Genomic DNA, 14,923 nt, shown 5'->3' on the forward strand with positions numbered 1-14,923 from the left:
TGTTCCCTGGTTTTTTTTTTTTATTGATCTTGTTCCTGCTTCATTTGATGAATCACAAGATTATATCACGAATGCAATTTACAATACTTTATAGATAGAAAACAAGTAATTGAATAGAAATGTTAGTTGAGGGACTGAATTTTCCTTTTTGTAAGTGATTACTGCAGCAAGCATGTCAATTCAGTCTCAGTCACAGCACCAGCCTATTGTCTACAAATTTATGACTAAATCACTGTAACTAGTAACTAAATGTAATGTGAAAAGTTATTATTACATGAAATAATTAGAATTTAATCAGAAACCCTGATTTGTACAATTCTGATATTGGCCTTGTTTATTTCGATGAATTATGGAGAAAAGAATCACTTTTGACGCTGCATAATAAAATGTTTTCTTTTCATAATGCCTGAAGAAAGTCCAGCAGGGCCTTATGCCACGTTTCTGGGTCATCCAGGTAGCATGGGTGACCCGCGCCCTTCATGACCACCACTCTGTGATTGGGGAGGTGTTTGAGGTTGCTTAGCGACAGCTCCCCGAGCTGGGTGTCCTGATCTCCAAAAACTATGAGGGCCGGGGTCTGAGGAGAGACAGAGGGGGCGTGGTCAATCCGACAGCTCATCCAGAACGGAATTACTGTCTTCATAGCAACACGACTTAAAACACACAAGCGCTTCAATAATTACATCAAAAATGCATTAGGAACTGCTAATGCCACTACACCGGCCAATCATGTTGTAGAACATGGTTGGAAAAAGATCACGCAGACTTTTTTACATTTACAGCATTTACCAGTCGTCCTTATCCAGAGTAGTTACAGGGACAGTCCCCCCCCGGAGCAATTTAGGGACACAATGGTAGTAAGTGGTGATTTGAACCTGGGTCTGCTGGTTCACAGGCGAGAGTGTTACCCACCAGGCGTAGGTGTTGCTACCACCTCTAAATGTCCGTTCTGTGGACACACACACACCTGAACGGTCCTGTACTGCTCAGCGGAGACCTTCTCGGTGCAGATGGGGGCGACGGGGACGTACGCCTTCACCAGGTCGCCGTGCTGCAGCAGGAAGGGCAGCGAGTACATGCCGCTCAGGGAGGGGCTGACCACCGCCACAGGGCCCAGATCCAGGGCGTGGCACACCTGCTTCAGGAAGAGCGCCGGGGCCAGTTCACCGACCGCCGCCGGGGCCGCGGCTGCTTTGGACCGACCCAGTCCTGCACGGGGCGACAAGCTTCACGTTACAACCTCGAGGAAGTCATTTATAGTCCATCAAATTAAAATGATTATTACCAGTAGCCTTGTTTTTAATCATGAGGGAAATTGAAAAAGCTGAAATTCTCGAACACCGACATGACTCTCTTGCATGTACTTTATTACTGAGTGGGTGCAGAGTGGAGATGCTGTGTAACTATTTCCATAGTGTAGTGGTTATCACGTCCGCCTAACACACGAAAGGTTCCCGGTTCGAAACCGGGTGGAAACATACTTTTGCGGCAGTGGTGGCCTAGCGGTTAAGGAAGTGGCCTCGTAATCAGAAGGTTGCCGGTTCGAATCCCGATCCGCCAAAGGTGCCACTGAGTAAAGCACCTTCCCCACACACTGCTCCCCGGGGGCCTGTCATGGCCGCCCACTGCTCACTCAGGGTGATGGGTTAAATGCAGAGGACAAATTTCACTGTGTGCACCGTGTGCTGTGTATCACATGTGACAATCACTTCACTTTAACTTTAACTGTGGTCTGACGGTCATAAAACGACTTTTATTCTTATGAAGCTCCTGAGATGATTAAGATGGAGCTGCTGAGAGAAAACGTCATGAAAACGCGACCTGGCAGGTCCAGCGCCACGGCCCGGTGTCCCGCTCCGGCCAGGGCGTGCAAGGTCCCGATTTCCAGCCAGTTTTCCGAGGAGAAGCGGACGCCGTGCAGCAGCAGCACGCTGAGCCCGGACGGCCCGGTCTCCGGCTCGGCCTGCCGGTAAAACAGCGGACCCGCACACAGCTGCACCGACGCGGCGCCCTCCGTCAGCTTCACCCCGGACATCTAGCAAACTAACAAAGCTGAGCTTCTTTACGACGACGGCGACATAAAAACGACCTGTGACCGCAGGCGGGGCCGCGCTTTCTCTCTCCCGGAAGACGCGCCGCGGTGCTCCGATGCAGCGACATCTAGCGGCCAAACCGGCACCTACACAATATTCAATATTCAAATATTAATGTCGCCAAAGATCGCGACACATCCGAATGAAGTGTGTTGTTTTTTCGAGCAAACAATGCCAATACCATATATGTACAAATATATAATATATTATAATAAATGCAAATTCACTGGTGGTAGTAGCCTAGTGGGTAACACACTCGCCCCCGCTTACTACCATTGTGTCCCTGAGCAAGACACTGAGTGTCTCCAGGGGGGGACTGTCCCTGTAACTACTGATTGTAAGTCGTTCTGGATAAGAGAGTGTGATAAATACTGTAAATGTAAATCAAGAATTGTTCATTACGTCACAGCACATTTAACTTAAGAGTTTCGAATCTCGGTAGACCTTCTTTCAAATTAGTATAATAAAAAGTTTGGATTGATTGATTAAATCATCGTATTGCTTTAAATAGGGTTAATGGTTAATGCATTGATTGGCAGCGCGTGGGAAACCCTGTGCTATTGATTTCTTTTCGGACCTCTGTTATTCTGGTAAGATATCTGTGTCTGTATTATTTGGTCTATTTACTGAGGATCCAGTCTGTTCCAGTTTGGTGGCAGAAATCGGGGGAAGTTGAGCCCTTGTCACAGTCCGCAGTCCGACACCCGCAGTCCGACATGAGCACGCTGTTGGTGGTTCTGGTCCTGGCATCCTGGAGATATTCTGTCCAGGGTGAGTCATCAAACCTAATTATCAAACCTAATAATTTTCATAATTATCCAAGTTATGTACAAGTCTAATATGAGCCTAATAAATTAGTACTGTAAAAACTGCTATTGTGTGTATGGACATGCTAGTTAAATTCAATTTAATTTAACAATTGGGGAGTATGTGTGTGTGTTGTTAGTGTAGTGAATGTCTTTTGTAAGCACAAAAAAAAAAATATCTAGTTTGCTGGTCCAAAGGTTGTGTGTGTAGCCTGATCACTGATCATTCACCCACATTCGAAGAGAATCAGAGCCAGAAGACTTGTTGGTTGATTGATTTAGTGTTGCTTATGCATGTTCATCTGTGTTCTAGAACACCGTATCTTAAGTCTCAAAGCATAGGTAGTGATGAAAGTGAAGTGATTGTCATTGTGATACATAGCAGCACAGCACACGGTCCACACAGTGAAATGTGTCCTCTGCTTTTAACCCATCACTCTTAGTGAGCAGTGGGCCACATGACAGGAGCCCGGGGAGCAGTGTGTGGGGACGGTGCTTTGCTCAGTGGCACCTCAGTGGCACCTTGGCGGATCGGGATTTGAACCGACAACCCACTTATTATGGGGCTTCCTTAACTGCTAGGCCACCACTGCCCCAAAAATATGGATTTGCCTGTCATCCTTTCGCAGGGGCCATGCTAATCTTCTCTGTATTGATCCAATTTTAGTATATGTGCAGCCATAGCAAGTACATAGCAAGATGATGAGGTCTCTGTTTACTCTCTTTTCCTCATGTCGTTTTCTCATTGACAGCTTCACAAAAAGCTTCAAGTAGAGGATAATATGATAAACGCTCGTTGCCATAGTGTTGTGTAATAAATGCCGGGGAACATTAACAGAGGTTACATCTGAAGTTATGTGTAGAGGGTGGGCCATTTATATGGATACACCTTAATAAAATGGGAATGGTTGGTGACATTGAACACATTTTATAAGTGGTCAGAAACTTGTAAATAACTCATGAAAGAATAAAGTTATGTTAAAACCAAAAGCAATTTTCTTGTGAAATTACCAATAAATTTGATGTGTCACATGACCCTCTTCCTATTGAAAAAACAAAAATGGCCAACTTCAAAATGGCCAATATGGTCACCACCCATCTTGAAAAGTTTGCCCCCTCACACATACTAACGTGCCACAAACAGGACGTTAATATCACCAACCATTCCCGTTTTATTAAGGTGTATCCATATTAATGGCCCACCCTGTTATAAGCATTAACTACTGTGCAGAAAAGAATGCAAAGACGTGTCTGAATGGAGTGTCCCTTGTTCCCCGTGCGCAGGGAGCCGCAGCGCCCTAAATGACTTTCAGCGCTCGGAGGGGAGAGAGCTGGAGCCCCGGTCCTGGAACGCCGATCGGGTGCGGGTGATACCGGGTCTCACGCTGGAGCAGTGTGCCCAGCGCTGTACAGAGTCTGTGGACTGCAGGTGCAGACACACCTACGCATGAACACATATGCATGCGTTTATTAACTCATGATTTAAACATTGGAACTCAGCTACTTGATAAAGGGTTTACAAAACATCCACGCGGTGGGTATATTTAGGTATATTAAAATATATGCCTTTTTTTTCCATTTTATTCCTGTCAGGGCATTTAACTATGAAACCCGTCCCACTATTACCTGCAAGCAGCTGCCTTGGGTAGGAGATGGAGACAACGCTGAGGTGAAAAGGAATGTAAACTGTGACCTCTATGAGATGAAAGGTGAATTTACTGAACTTGTCTTAACATATGTTTCACCTACAGATACAGTGTAAAACCAGTGTAAAAAGATTAAAGTTATATAAGAAAATCAGTGGCAATTATGCTGTTTGAAATGGATTTTCCATAAATGAATCGTATTCCTTTTCCTTCTTTTCAGTGTATGTTAGGAAATGTATTGTTGGAAAAGGGGAAAACTATCGAGGGAAAGTGTCAGTAACAAAAAATGGCCACAAGTGCCAGCAGTGGTGGTCAAAGTTTCCACATGACCATCGGTAAGTGACAGATAACACATTTTTCTGGCAGCGATGGTCCACAATACAAAGCATGTCCACCCACCCATTTTCTCTCAATCCTCTTCCGAGTAGATATACTCCCACAGCTACAAATGGCCTGGAGCTGAATTACTGTCGGAATCCAGACGGGGATCCTATTGGGCCTTGGTGTTACACAACCCACCCAGAACACCGCTACGAGAGTTGCAACATCCCCCAGTGCAAAGATGGTACGTTGCAACCGGCAGAGAAAATAATCTTTAATGAAGGCAAAAAAATGTAGTAATTAAAAAAACTTTTTAATTAATGTGTCACAGAGGTGTGTATTACATGCAATGGAGAGGACTACAGGGGTCAGGTGGATCATACTATTAATGGAAGGGAATGCCAACGGTGGGACCAGCAGCATCCTCATCAGCACATCTACCAGCCCGAAAAGTAAGATGCCAGACTCTAATCGGGCTTAAAGCACCACTCACTAACTCATAACCACTTAAACCACATCAGGGTCACAGGTGCTAGAGGCCATACTTGGACATTGGGTGCAATGTCCAATGTCCAAATGGCATTAAAATTATGGTTTTAATTATTGTTTGTTAATAGCCAGAAAATAATTATCTTATTTTATGTTTGAGCATCTTGGAATAATTAATTTCTGTGCTTACATGAAAGCAACAAAAACGCTCACAAATTCTGGTTAATGTAACACATAAACGTGCTTTTGCTGTGCCATGCCAGATACCCAGAGAAGAGTCTTGATGACAATTACTGCCGCAACCCTGATGCTTCTCCGGTGCCCTGGTGTTACACCACGGATCCAGCAGTTGAGAGAGAGAGCTGTGACATCCGAAAATGCAGTACGTTTTAAATCTTTTCGCCTAGAATACAAAAGAACAATTACAACAAATGTATTTATATTCGGAAACAGTGTCATGTTGGGTGGAGGGATGAGCACAAGTGCAAGCGACATAAACGTTAAAATAAGTAAATAAATACATACATACATTTCGACGGCGCACAATGCATTGCATTTTTCTGTCCAATGGTGACGTCTAGTGGCCACAGGTCTGCTAAGACCGGGACCTGACAAACAGGGTTACTGTGCATTTTTTTTTTAATCTGGAAAAATCTTAATTTCAACTAAATTCTGACAATCGGACAAATTAGATTTATAAGTGAAAGTGATTTTTGTCATTGTGAAACACTTAGTGACATAACGAAGTGTGTCCTCTGCATTCAACCCATCACCTTAGTGAGCAGTGGGCACCCGGGGAGCAGTGTGTGGTGCCTTTATATAGGAGACCTCAGTGGTATCTTGACAGTTTGCATTAGTCTCACATTATGTTTTGAGGCAAATACTTTACTTTACTTTACTTTACTTTACTTAGCAGACGCTTTGATCCAAAGTGACTTACAAGAGGAAGACACCAGCAATTCTCATTCGGTTTCTATAGATTTTGAGTTACAAAACTAAGAGCCCTGATAAGGCCTAACTTGTCAAGAATAGAACATGCTAGGAAATTGTTAAGCGCTAGACAAATTTTTGTGTGTGCATGTGCATGTGTAAGTGTTAGATTCGTCTGAAATACTTTTTAAACAAATGGGTTTTCAACTGCTTCTTAAAGGTGGTAGTAGTCTCGGCTAGTCGAATGGAGCAGGGCAAGCTGTTCCACCAGCCAGGGACAAACAAATAATGTAGATCATGCTTGACAAAACTACTTAATGAAACCAACAGGGAATGTCAACCATGAAATCAGAGCTCACCCAGTTGGTCTGTGAGATTTGTATTAAAAGTGAATAGGTTTGGTAATTTTGCACGCAGTTCTGAGTCTCCGGTGTGTCCACTTTCTTCAAACTTTTACAACTACTGGCAAAAAATAGGTCTGATTATATAGAAATGTCTCAATTAGTTGAAGGCTACAGCCTTCAAGTCTATGGATATTTTCAAGCACCTCAAGCTGGGACACATCACGCAATGAATTATGGGACAGATTAGACAAAGAAGTATTCATAAGATGAGTCCTTATCAGGAAAGGAAGGGAGACCTTTTTGTTGACTGCATTTGAAGGACCCTCCCAAATGGACAGCGTTACCTGTCCAGTTACATCTGGCCATCAAAAGCATCGTCCATCCACCTTCAAATTGGTACGTGATACTAGTTTGGCCTAGTTAAATTGGTGACCCCTGAACTAGTAAAAAAATGCAACACATTCAGTAAAAAGGATTATGAGCTTAATGTTGTCTAATGTAATTTTCTAAATCATATACATTTGTAGCTTAATCAAGTTCCAGGCTATTTAACAAAGCGTGAAAAAGTCCTCATCTTACCAACAGCAACGTGCTTGCACTGGGAAACATGCAATCAAGCACATTCTTTTTCCACTTTATTCAATTCTGACACATTATTATACCCTTTCTTATACTGTACGTACACCCTTAAACAGCAGTTCTGAACATGCCCCGGTTTCCTCTTACACTTCCAGTACAAAACGGTGTAAAGTTTTGTAAAAATCAAACTGAAACTAGTCCAACTGACACTGTTATTCCCCACCGACTACCCACTATCAGTCAGCAAACTTTTACTGAGACTTCACGCCACACATCAAAACCAGGTCTCATGCCCTTCCTCATGAATACACTCACTCTGCATAATCACACGTTAAATCTCATGGCGCTCTATGTTTCTGCGTAAGACAGAACCCCCGCGAGAAAACATAAAAGTTCTCATCTCGAGGGCTCAGGGAAATTTAGAAGCGTGTATTTCTTGAGAAACGGTATGGTTTAGGCTGCTCTTTCATCTGAGTGAAAGTGCAACCATCAACTAACGTTACACTAAAAGGAAAGACATTTTAATGAAAGGTGTTTTCATACAAAAAAAATACATTAAAAATTTTGATGGTCTTCTTGTTTTGTCCATGTGTCCTCCATGCAGCGTGACATCTTTAAAGTACATTTAAATTTTTAACATTTTTTACATAACATTTTTTATCCAGAGTGTCTTGCTCAGGGACACAATGGTAGCAAGTCTTCTTCTCTATTTTCGTGCTGGTTCATCTCAAAAGCAGCTCAATGCCAGGAACCAGGATGTAGAGTAGCTCAGAAACTCGGGTGGCTGGGACTGGTTATGGTAGTGCAACAGTGGCCCCGGTGAACATTCTAGGAGAGCCTAGGATGAGGTGATCACTGCATAGGGCAGTGGTGGCCTAGTGATTAAGGAAGCGGCCTCGTAATCAGAAGGTTGCCAGTTCGAATCCCAATCCGCCAAGGTGCCACTGAGGTGCCACTGAGCAAAGCACCATCCCCACACACTGCTCCCCGGGCGCCTGTCATGGCTGCCCACTGCTCACTCGGGGTGATGGGTTAAATGCAGAGGACAAATTTCACTGTGTGCACCGTGTGCTGTGCTGCTGTGTATCACATGTGACAATCACTTCACTTTTTTATTATTTTTTTATATATGTATAAAAAATATATATGTATATTTTATATATATATATATATTTTAGTATATGTGCATTTAACTGTAAAATACTTTCTGAGTTTAGGAAGGCTGTTCCACAGCAGGGGGGGGTTCTGTTATTTCTTGCTACACGTAAGAACCTGGATTCTTGGGCAGGAGTCAATAAACAAGCCACCCAAGAAAACAGGGACCAGTCCATGCTTAGCTTTGTATGTTATTAACGGAATTTTATAGTCCGAGTTTTACAGGTAACCGACAATATGGGCATAATGTGTCGAAATGTTCTTTTTCCACTCTGGTGTCGGCATTTTGAACCAGTTGGAGTTTACAACTTGGAATGGTGCATTACCGCCATATATTTTCTCTTCGATAAAATGTCTTCTACCCATCCACGGCATCCATTCCTTTCTCTCAGTCCATTTAAAGACACCCAGCTCAGGCTCCCAATCTACACTTTATTGCTTAGAAGGAGTACAATGAGCCTTTTTGAAAATAGTCTTTGATTATAGGTCTGTCAAAGTTGTTTAAGTCTTAAGTACATATTTGTGTAAAATTCACTGGCAGTTTTAACAGAGCAGGGATGTTTGGTGGGAACTCTTGCAGCATGTATTAGCTGGTGCCTGATCTGTTATGCATAAAATCTTGACGCCAAGAACCAAGTGTGAAAGAGAATTACAATGGCCACGTTATTTTCGGTTTACTTGATTGGTGTGAATGTCTCCTCTCTAACTCATTGTCTCTTAAAGCGGAAGCTCCAAAAAGACGTTTGCGCTCAAGCTACACAACTAATTGTTTCCGTGGCCGTGGTGAAGACTATCGTGGCAAAGTGAACGAAACCACATCAGGAATTTCATGCCAGCGTTGGGATGATCAGTCCCCCCACAAGCACCCATTCTACCCTCACATTTATGAGTGCAAGTAAGTCAGGCTCTGGCTTGTTTCCTTGTTCTGTGAAATTGCCTTTATTTTCATCAAAGAAAAAAAATAACATAATGTGAAATGTAAGTTATGAATTGTCTCCGTCAATTTTTTCAGAGGGCTCGAAGAGAACTATTGTCGGAATCCAGATGGTTCTGAGGCTCCATGGTGTTTCACCTCAGTATCTGAGATGAGGACCGGTCTCTGTCTGCAGATCAAACGATGCGCTGATGACATTGAGGCTGAAGGTAGAACTGGAAATTTGTCAATTTCTATTCCTTATTCAATTGGTAACATTTATAAATGACCTTAAACTCCTCTGGTGCTAACTGTCTAGAACATTGTATCTCAAAATGTTCTATTCAGACTCCCTCTACTGTGGGGAACTGAGATTATTGTTAATATTCACAGTTAAAGTTAAGTGTGTTTTTATTTATTTAGTGTATTATTAAAATCTAGTACAGTTAGCATCCTCACTTGCTGTATGTTTGACTGGTAGTGGATGTAATAAATAATATTCATACTAGGAATAAAAGTCTCCTGTCTATACTAGTTAAATTTGCCTACATTGTGCAATTTGAGAATTTATTTCAAATTAACTAAAAAATATCAAATCAATCAAAGTTTTGAGATCTAATTGGTTGGTTTTGGTAAAATAACTTCCTGCATGACTTTGTATGCCTCATGCATTAATAAGCCTTTTCTGTTTCTTTGGTAAGCAACAGTAATATTTAGTGGAACAGTTTTGTCTGTCTGCATCGCAGTTTGTTTTATCCCAGTGGAACTATAACCAAGCTCCTCTCTGTGACCACGCCCTGTCCTCCTGTTGCTCAGAAAATACTCTTTTTTTGCTTGTTTATATTGTCAGCATCTTGTATGGTCATGACATGCACTTGTACCAATAACATTCATCTTCATTTTGTTTTTGACAATCAGCTTCAATGAATTGCTCGGGTTATTTGGTGCCATTCTGGGTTGTTTTCTTTATTACAATACTCCATACCTTCTAATAAGTTGTCTCGTCCTCACCCGAGACAAAACATATACCATCAGGATATCAGTAAACTGTCAATTGTTGCTCCGTCAACAGTCAGGTGTCCTTATCTGTCTTTTTAGACTGCTACCACGAAATTGGTAAAAACTACAGAGGTGTGGTCCACAAGACCAGAAAAGGGATTAACTGCCAGAAGTGGAGTGTTAATACACCCCACCAAACTAAGTAAGTTCAACTGGCGCCCAGTACACAGGGTATTTCATAAAAGACAGTAAATGCTTGGTGTGGAAATGTAAACACGGCTGTTTTCACAATTTGCTCAGGATCAATCCAAAGACACACCCTGATGCCAACCTAACGGAGAACTACTGTCGAAACCCTGATGGAGACCAGCATGGCCCCTGGTGCTACACCACTGACCCCAAAACTGAGTTTGACTACTGTGCCATCAAACAGTGCGGTAAAGAAGAAGAGAAAACATAGCAATGAAGATCAAATCTTTCAATTTGATATGACTTTTTGACCTAGAGGTGGGTTGAGTAGGCAAAAATGTACTCAAGTACGAGTAGCGTTACTCCAAAATAGTAATACTAAAAAAAAGTAGTCATCCAAAAAATTATTTAGACTACTAATATATATATATATATATATAGTGATAAAACTACTACACAGTTGCATCTACCAGTTACTCAAGTAAATGTAACTTGCTACTAACCACCTCTGCATATAACCCTTGCCGCCATAATGTCAATCCTTGTCCCATTGGTTAATCTCAAACATAAAATTAATATCTTTTAAAAGGAATTTAGAGGAATTTGTGGTGATTGGACAAGTAGACTGCTGGCATCTGACTTTACTCCATGTCCTTATCAGCCAGTTAGATGAGAGTCCAAGGTCATTATCCTACGAACTCTCTCCGTGTATCTCTGTGCTGATGTTGTTCTTTTTTTGTTTTATGCAGCTGGTGAAAGGGTGTCTATAATCAATACACCAGGTGAATATAGAGATTTCTTCAGAATTCTGGTTTAATCTATACCAGGTCTACACTCATAGCAGAGCTTGCCTACAGACCTATAATGCTGTGTGTGTGTGTGTGTGTGTGTGTGTGTGTGTGTGTGTGTGTGTGTGTGTAGAGAAGGTGGAGTTTACAGAGTGTGGGAAGCGAGATGATCGTTCAAGCTCAAAAGCTCGCATTGTCGGGGGCTCACCTGGAAACTCTCCTTGGACCGTGAGTCTTAGAGACAGGTGAGGGGGCTAAGGCTAGTTGTTGAGGTTCACTTTTTTTGTTCTTTTATGCTTTCATTTGCAAGAGCTTTCATGACAGTTTTCATGACAGGTCCTTGTGTTGAGTTATAAAATGACTCAGATGAATGGGCTGTTGGTCAGACTGTTGATTCGGTACATTGCTTCTCAGAAATGTGCCCTTAGAAATTAAGGGCAATTAAGGAGCAGTAATTTTGCGAATTTTGTGGTTGAGTCTAACATGCCTCTCTCTCTTGTCTGGACAGAAAAGGGAACCACTTCTGTGGAGGTTCTTTGGTAAATTCCAAATGGGTTATCAGCACTAAGCAGTGCTTCTCCTCTTGGTACTGTTCATTTTCTCTTCTGATATGTTATAGGCATTATTATCATAGTTTCTTAAATGATAACCTCTAAAGTAACCAGTGTCTGGGCCATTTTAAAGTTGTGGCAGATGACCAACACTACTACTACTAATAATTATTATTAATTCTTAAATAGAAATAATGTTGAATAGTGCATTTAATGACTTCTTCTATTAAGTGGTCTTAAATCTGTATATGCTCAGTGTTGACAGATTTAGTTTCGGCACAAAATCACCCGAAAAATGGATGTACGTATTGTAAGATGTGACTTACTACAAGACACATTACACACATTCTCAATACCTGTTCTCAACAATTTTTTTCCAGAAATGTCCGATTCGAGCCCAACCTATTACTCACTGTTTGTGTTCATTCTTTACAGTCATGTGGATCTGACAGGATATTCAACTGTGATGGGGACACTGTTTCGTGATCCAAAAGAAGGTGAACCAGACAGACAAAGCATCCCACTCACCAAGATTGTCTGTGGGCCAACAGAGTCACATCTAGCCATGCTACAGCTAGAAACGTATGTATACATCACACTCACACAGCTTGCTGCATTGCACATCACACCCTATGCTATGCTAGGCTAGTGTTTACCAAGACTCCATTTCCATCGGAAGACTTGTGTCCACACGCCCATTTGTGAATTGTGTCTGGATTAGATTTTAGCTGCTTGGCAGTCACCGTGTCCAGATCCTGATAATTGGAGATTGTGGAAATCAGGTTGAAACATGGCAGCTGCATGGTGATGAGCTGTTGTGGGAGGGGCTTTAGTTGTTGCGTGATAAGATTTATATGTTTAAAGGTATGGAATCCTGACACTAGTGATGGATGAAATGAAGGTTAATATTTCCCAGGCACAGTGACGCCCTGCCCCAGGTGAGTCCCTGCTTGGCACCCTGTGACTCTAGGTAGGCCCTGGTACCAGCGACCCTGGTGTGGATTGAGCAGTTATGGAATGTGAGTAAGCGAGTAGATAATGTTGAACTAAAGCACTTATAATCTATCTGCATGTTTGAGAATGGGCGTGGTCCCAGAGATCACATGATATCCAATCAATGCAAGGTGTGCGAGTGATGGATTGACAGGAGTGGGTTTGAAACGTCTAGGATGAGGAAGTCATTTGCATGGGAGCTGTCAATCATTGAAATAAGCATCTACCATTTGTTTATAGAAAAACAATTGAAGATTTTTTTATTGTGTTTAACTGAAGTAGTATCACTGACTTGGCTAACCTGTCATGTACGTATGGGTGGCCATGTGTTTGGAAGCCAGGTAGAACCTGGACTGCAGGAGTCCAAGGTGCTGGAGTCCAAGACCGCTGTCCAAGGTGCTGGACTCCTGTGGCTGCCTGTGATCTCAGAGCTCTGACCCCACCGGGCAGCCCCGTCACCTACTGTCACCACAGCTTGAACATGCAGTCACTTACTTCGTGAAAAACATTCATAAACCATCTCATTTCAATCAAACTGTAACAACAGTCAGTATGCTTAGTCCACCCATTCCCTGAATCTTTTGGAGATTTCTTTGTTTCTTTCTTCTATTTAAAAGTTCTTTTTTAAATATGATGCAATATAATGATAACAATAGAAGCAATAATCTCCTGATAATCTGCTCTGTTCTGTATCTACCTCTCTCTGTGTGTGTGTTTCTCAGTCCTGTGCAGTTTAATGAGCGTGTCTCTCAGATCTGCCTTCCGCCCGAACGCTACATTGTCCCGGAGGGGACGGATTGTGAGATTGCAGGATGGGGAGAGACCAAAGGTAATCCAGTACCACCCCACTGTCAGATTATCGTGGGTCATTTGCAGTTTTTCACACATGTGCAGGGTTCTATTCTGTTTATCTCTTTCTGTAACACAGGGACTGGAGACGAGTCATTACTGAACGTGGCTCAGATGCCCGTCTTAAGCAATGCAGAGTGCAACAAGTACTTTCGTGGTCGTGTGAAAGACAATGAGATGTGCACCAGCTCTTTCCAGGCTGGAGTTGGCGCCTGTGAGGTACGGCAGGCTGATGTATAGCATTAAACCCTAAAATTTGGGTTTTGTGGTGAACTGTGACTCATTTTTAGCCTCGCTTCAGAGCCCCCATCCCCAACCAAGCCTACTCTTACTTACATTTACATTTACATTTACATTTACATTTACATTTACATTTACAGCATTTATCAGATGCCCTTATCAAGAGTGATTTAAAATCAGTAGTTCCAGGGACAGTCCCCCCCTGGAGGGTTAATTAGGGTTAATTGTCTTGCTCAGGGACACAATGGTAGTAAGTGGGATTTGTGTGTTACCTACTAGGCTACTACCACCTACCTTCTCTGACTCTTTCCTCCCTGTCTCTGATGATTCCCACAGAGGGACTACGGAGGCCCGCTGGCCTGTCAGACCAGCGACTGCTGGGTCCTGGAAGGCGTCATCATTCCCATGAGACGCTGTGGGCACCCCGGTCAGCCCAACATCTTCATCCGCGTGTCCTTCTACGTGGACTGGATCAAGAAGGTCATGGTTATGAATGATGAACGTCCCTGATATAGTTCCTAACCAAAATCTGTGTCAAACAGTGTGTCACTCACAGTGGGCTCTAGACTTTCTGAATGATATAGGGGATGAAAAATGTACATAAGTGTTGCTTCTGCTGTCAGGAATAAATTTTGTTACGGTTTCTCTGCTCTGTCCTTCTTTTTTTTTTTTTTTTTGAAGTTGCCGAACTGTCCAATCATGTTTTATCTTAAGAAATCCCACCGTTTTCTGTCACCACCATTGTGCCATCGTAGATATTGCACTGGCTCATCTGCACCTTTTTTCTAAAGATGTCAAAGAGCTGTGAGAAGGATGCAGAGCCAAAGTACCGAGGTTTAAGTCGATGTCCCAAAGCACGGCATGTAAATCATGAACCAGCTTCCTCTCTGTGGCTGTTGTTTTGCTTGTTTGCTTGTCAGGTGCACCAGCTGCTACTGCCTTCATGTCTTGCGTGCCAAAGAAACCACAGCATTACTGTTCAGAACCCCCAATAAATATCCAGCCATGCAGCTCCCACACGCATGCATAGATATTCGT

At 42.6% G+C, this 14,923-nt stretch overlaps 2 protein-coding genes, 1 non-coding gene and 1 pseudogene across 3 annotated transcripts; 2 read left to right on the forward strand and 2 right to left on the reverse strand.

Moving 5' to 3' along the window:
* Window positions 1–5: 5 nt before the first annotated feature.
* Window positions 6–2,141, reverse strand: abhd14b (abhydrolase domain containing 14B). Its single transcript, XM_028997471.1, has 3 exons — window positions 1,822–2,141; window positions 968–1,209; window positions 6–577 (listed from the first exon to the last, which is right to left on the reverse strand). The coding sequence occupies exons 1-3, from the start codon at window positions 2,033–2,035 to the stop codon at window positions 398–400; spliced, it is 636 nt and encodes a 211-aa protein (XP_028853304.1). The 5' UTR covers window positions 2,036–2,141; the 3' UTR covers window positions 6–397.
* trnav-aac (transfer RNA valine (anticodon AAC)) lies at window positions 1,406–1,478 on the forward strand. The gene has a single exon. It is a non-coding gene; the product is annotated as a tRNA-Val (tRNA).
* Window positions 2,142–2,757: 616 nt separating the features above from the next.
* Window positions 2,758–14,395, forward strand: mst1 (macrophage stimulating 1). The gene is made up of 18 exons (XM_028998870.1): window positions 2,758–2,864; window positions 4,184–4,328; window positions 4,493–4,608; window positions 4,766–4,880; window positions 4,974–5,110; window positions 5,198–5,318; window positions 5,619–5,737; window positions 9,087–9,258; window positions 9,376–9,506; window positions 10,375–10,477; window positions 10,576–10,712; window positions 11,214–11,246; window positions 11,386–11,497; window positions 11,761–11,838; window positions 12,239–12,385; window positions 13,519–13,625; window positions 13,725–13,864; window positions 14,222–14,395. The coding sequence occupies exons 1-18, from the start codon at window positions 2,810–2,812 to the stop codon at window positions 14,393–14,395; spliced, it is 2,142 nt and encodes a 713-aa protein (XP_028854703.1). The 5' UTR covers window positions 2,758–2,809.
* Window positions 3,496–3,590, reverse strand: LOC114801530 (uncharacterized; annotated as a pseudogene).
* Window positions 14,396–14,923: the final 528 nt, after the last annotated feature.

The sequence above is a fragment of the Denticeps clupeoides genome, chromosome 12 (genome assembly GCF_900700375.1).
Source record: "Denticeps clupeoides chromosome 12, fDenClu1.1, whole genome shotgun sequence".
NCBI lineage: Eukaryota > Metazoa > Chordata > Actinopteri > Clupeiformes > Denticipitidae > Denticeps > Denticeps clupeoides.

Bases quoted from the DNA above. Each gene is read 5' to 3' on its own strand.
- abhd14b (XM_028997471.1), bottom strand. From the start codon at position 2,035: ATGTCCGGGGTGAAGCTGACGGAGGGCGCCGCGTCGGTGCAGCTGTGT. The intron at 1,210-1,821 runs GTCGCGTTTTCA...CGCCCCGTGCAG, and splicing joins CGTGGCGCTGGACCTGCCAG to GACTGGGTCGGTCCAAAGCA. The intron at 578-967 runs GTGTGTGTGTGT...GTCTCTCCTCAG, and splicing joins AGCAGTACAGGACCGTTCAG to ACCCCGGCCCTCATAGTTTT.
- mst1 (XM_028998870.1), top strand. From the start codon at position 2,810: ATGAGCACGCTGTTGGTGGTTCTGGTCCTGGCATCCTGGAGATATTCT. The intron at 4,329-4,492 runs GTGCAGACACAC...TATTCCTGTCAG, and splicing joins ACAGAGTCTGTGGACTGCAG to GGCATTTAACTATGAAACCC. The intron at 11,839-12,238 runs GTACTGTTCATT...CATTCTTTACAG, and splicing joins AAGCAGTGCTTCTCCTCTTG to TCATGTGGATCTGACAGGAT.